The 2,770-nt window shown below is 32.5% G+C and overlaps 1 protein-coding gene across 1 annotated transcript in view; it reads right to left on the bottom strand.

The window, feature by feature from the left end:
• Positions 1–1,037, bottom strand: part of LOC118734416 (probable phosphorylase b kinase regulatory subunit alpha) — a gene marked incomplete at its 5' end in the record, with an annotated part of 36,702 nt that extends 35,665 nt beyond the window's left edge. The window contains one exon of the mRNA XM_036464139.1: positions 878–1,037. Coding sequence (XP_036320032.1) covers positions 878–1,037 — 160 coding nt within the window. The remainder of the gene's footprint in view (positions 1–877) is intronic.
• Positions 1,038–2,770: the final 1,733 nt, after the last annotated feature.

Genomic DNA, 2,770 nt, shown 5'->3' with positions numbered 1-2,770 from the left:
TTTTTTTGTGTCATTTTAGCGTCCCTCCAGCTAGCTTGAGTTAAGAGCGAATTTCACCTAATTTCTCAATTAATTGAAAACAATTTTTGACCACTGCGATATATAAGTTAAAAAAAAAAAAATTTATTTACTTTTAATATGCACACATGTAAATAGTTTCTGAAAGAATGCATGAATAAGTTATTATTCATAAGCTATTTACAAATCGCCATCATCAAAGCAAAGGGTCCTAAATGAATAAATTCTCATTTTTTTAGATTTGGCTATGAATTTTAGTAAAATGATGTATTTAAGAGAGAGGCAGCGAAATATTTCAAAAGGCATTTCCTAAAAAAAAAAGAAAAAATATCAATTCAAAGGTGACACAACTCAAAATTACACGTTTGTCAGAAAATGCGAAAAACTATGTTTTAACACATGCTAATCACATCCTTGCAAATATGACTTTACCTAAGATTTTTACAACAAATTGCAATAAAAATTTGCTCCAGCTTTTACTAAAAGGTAAATAAAAGCTCTGTTTACATTTTTCGCGCATAATATCGGAAATGACAAATTTTGAGCTGTGTCACTTTTGCAGAAAGCATGCATGGGTGAATAGTTTTCGCAAGCAAGAGTAAAAAAAAAAATATTAGAAAAACACATTTGCTACTGGGTAAAAATGGTCGGATTATCAATTTTCTGAAACACATTCGAAAAAATCGTTATTTTTTTTTTTTAAATAAATTTAGCCTTCGTAAGCTCCAAAGCTGATATATACATATATGCGTTTACGTGCAGCAAATATACGCAAATTGACTATTGAAAAGTGCATACATAAATATTTATAAGATGATTGCCTATATGTTTGTACCAAAAAAAGAGATTATGTAGTTACCTAGCATGTAATGTGTGGCCATTAGAGTTATGGTCGGTCTTCCTAACATGTGCCGCCAATTGTTTGTTAAAAAAGCTAAATTTGTTGTGAAATTGCTAGCAAGCAAGTCGGGATCACGAGTGGTGTAGTATTCTTCATAGTCGATATTCTGCGACCAAGTTCATTCCAATTTGATTTCATAACATTAGTTGATGAGAGATGGAGCATATTAATTTTAAATGTACATACAAATGAATGCATTGTGAAAAGGTTTTTTCTTTGGAAAATCATAAAGCTAGAGCGGCTAAACAGATGCTATTTAACAGATTTTCTCCCATATGATTGGAACCAAAATCTTGGGAATACATATTTCTAAACAGATTTACATTTGATATTTACAATAATAAGATTTCGAAATATATGTACATACATATATGTGTGTCTGTAGATATACAATGTACTTCTATATTGCTAGTAGAATATGATCACAATCCCTATAGCTAGCGTCGTAAAATATGCAAGAGTTTTCTTAAAGCTAATATTTTCAGAATGTGTTGCATTTTTGTGATGGAAAGTTAGTGTAGAGTCAGCACTCTTAGTACGGGGATCATGCCGCCGGGACGCGCGCGAAGTTGTAATAATAATTAACGTCACTACACTGTTTTCTCGAAGCTAAAAATTTGTATACGAAAGACAAATATAATAAAAAACAGGAATCTAATATTCAGACAGCGAAATATAGGGACACGTGGGATCAGCGCTTCTTCATATGTTCTGCCTAAAAAATTTCCTGAGCCAAAGTGATTTCTCAAAGCTGAAATTCTCCAAGATAATAATAAAACCTATAAAGTCATTAAAGTACATAGTCAAACTCATTTTTGATAGGACCACGTCGGTCAGCATTCGATAGAATTAAAAATGCCCCTTCTACAGGCACTCAGCCCATTTCGAAATAGAGTAAAATTAGCATTTTTACAATCCAAAGTATTTTTGCGTAAAATCCACCTCCAAATTTACAAAAAAATGCATATTTCAAACCGAAATCTTTGTTTCAAATTAAAGCTTAATCCTTTGACTAGCCGCATACCGCACACCGTCTTCAAAAGAGTCACAACTCAAAATAATACGTTCGTCAGAAAATGCGAAAAAACTATTTCGTAGCACATGCTAATCATATGGGCAAGGACGACTTTACCTTAGGTTTTTTTTTTTAACAAATTATAACAAAAATTTGCTCCAGCTTTTGGTGAAAGGTCAATAAAAGCTCTGTGTACATTTTTAGCGTATAATGCCAAATTTTAAGTTGTCACTCTTTTGAAGACGGTGTGCGATATGTTAAAATTTTTTGATTCGGGTCACGCGTTTGGTCACGATAACCCAAAATCATTTCACAAATAACCGAACCGTCCTCAAATTGTCTTTTACTATGCATTTTTCTATAAATAAAAATTTTAGAAAATGAAACTGCAGTACTTTTCATCTTATGTGCAAGCATATATATATATTTTTTAGCAGCGCCACATCTTTATCAAAAAATTCCGAGCATCCAAAAAGTTACAAGTTGCAGGGCATCATCATCAACTCAACCTCCTCTCTCTTCCACGGATAACGGTACCTCGTTTAGAGGTTTAAAAAGATTTTGCGTTAGAAATTTGTCATTAAACTGTATTAGCAAAAAACTTTATTTTCAAACCTTTCAACGAACTAGTGCTAGTGAATCTGGTAGCATGATTTTAGTTAAATGTCACAAACTTGTTAAAGGTCAAGTGGTCGGCAACAACAACGAATGTCAATAAATGAAACTACCTTCTATTTTTGTAGCAGGGTTTATGAGTTCGTTCTGAGTTCGACATTCATACATATATGATATCGAACGTCATTTTGAAACGGTGGCCATGCTTATTGAGAAATTAC

Source organism: Rhagoletis pomonella, unplaced genomic scaffold (assembly GCF_013731165.1).
Source record: "Rhagoletis pomonella isolate Grant_MI unplaced genomic scaffold, Rhpom_1.0 Rhpom_scaffold_00002, whole genome shotgun sequence".
Classification (NCBI taxonomy): Eukaryota; Metazoa; Arthropoda; class Insecta; order Diptera; family Tephritidae; genus Rhagoletis; species Rhagoletis pomonella.
This window is presented reverse-complemented; position numbering and strand designations above follow the sequence as displayed.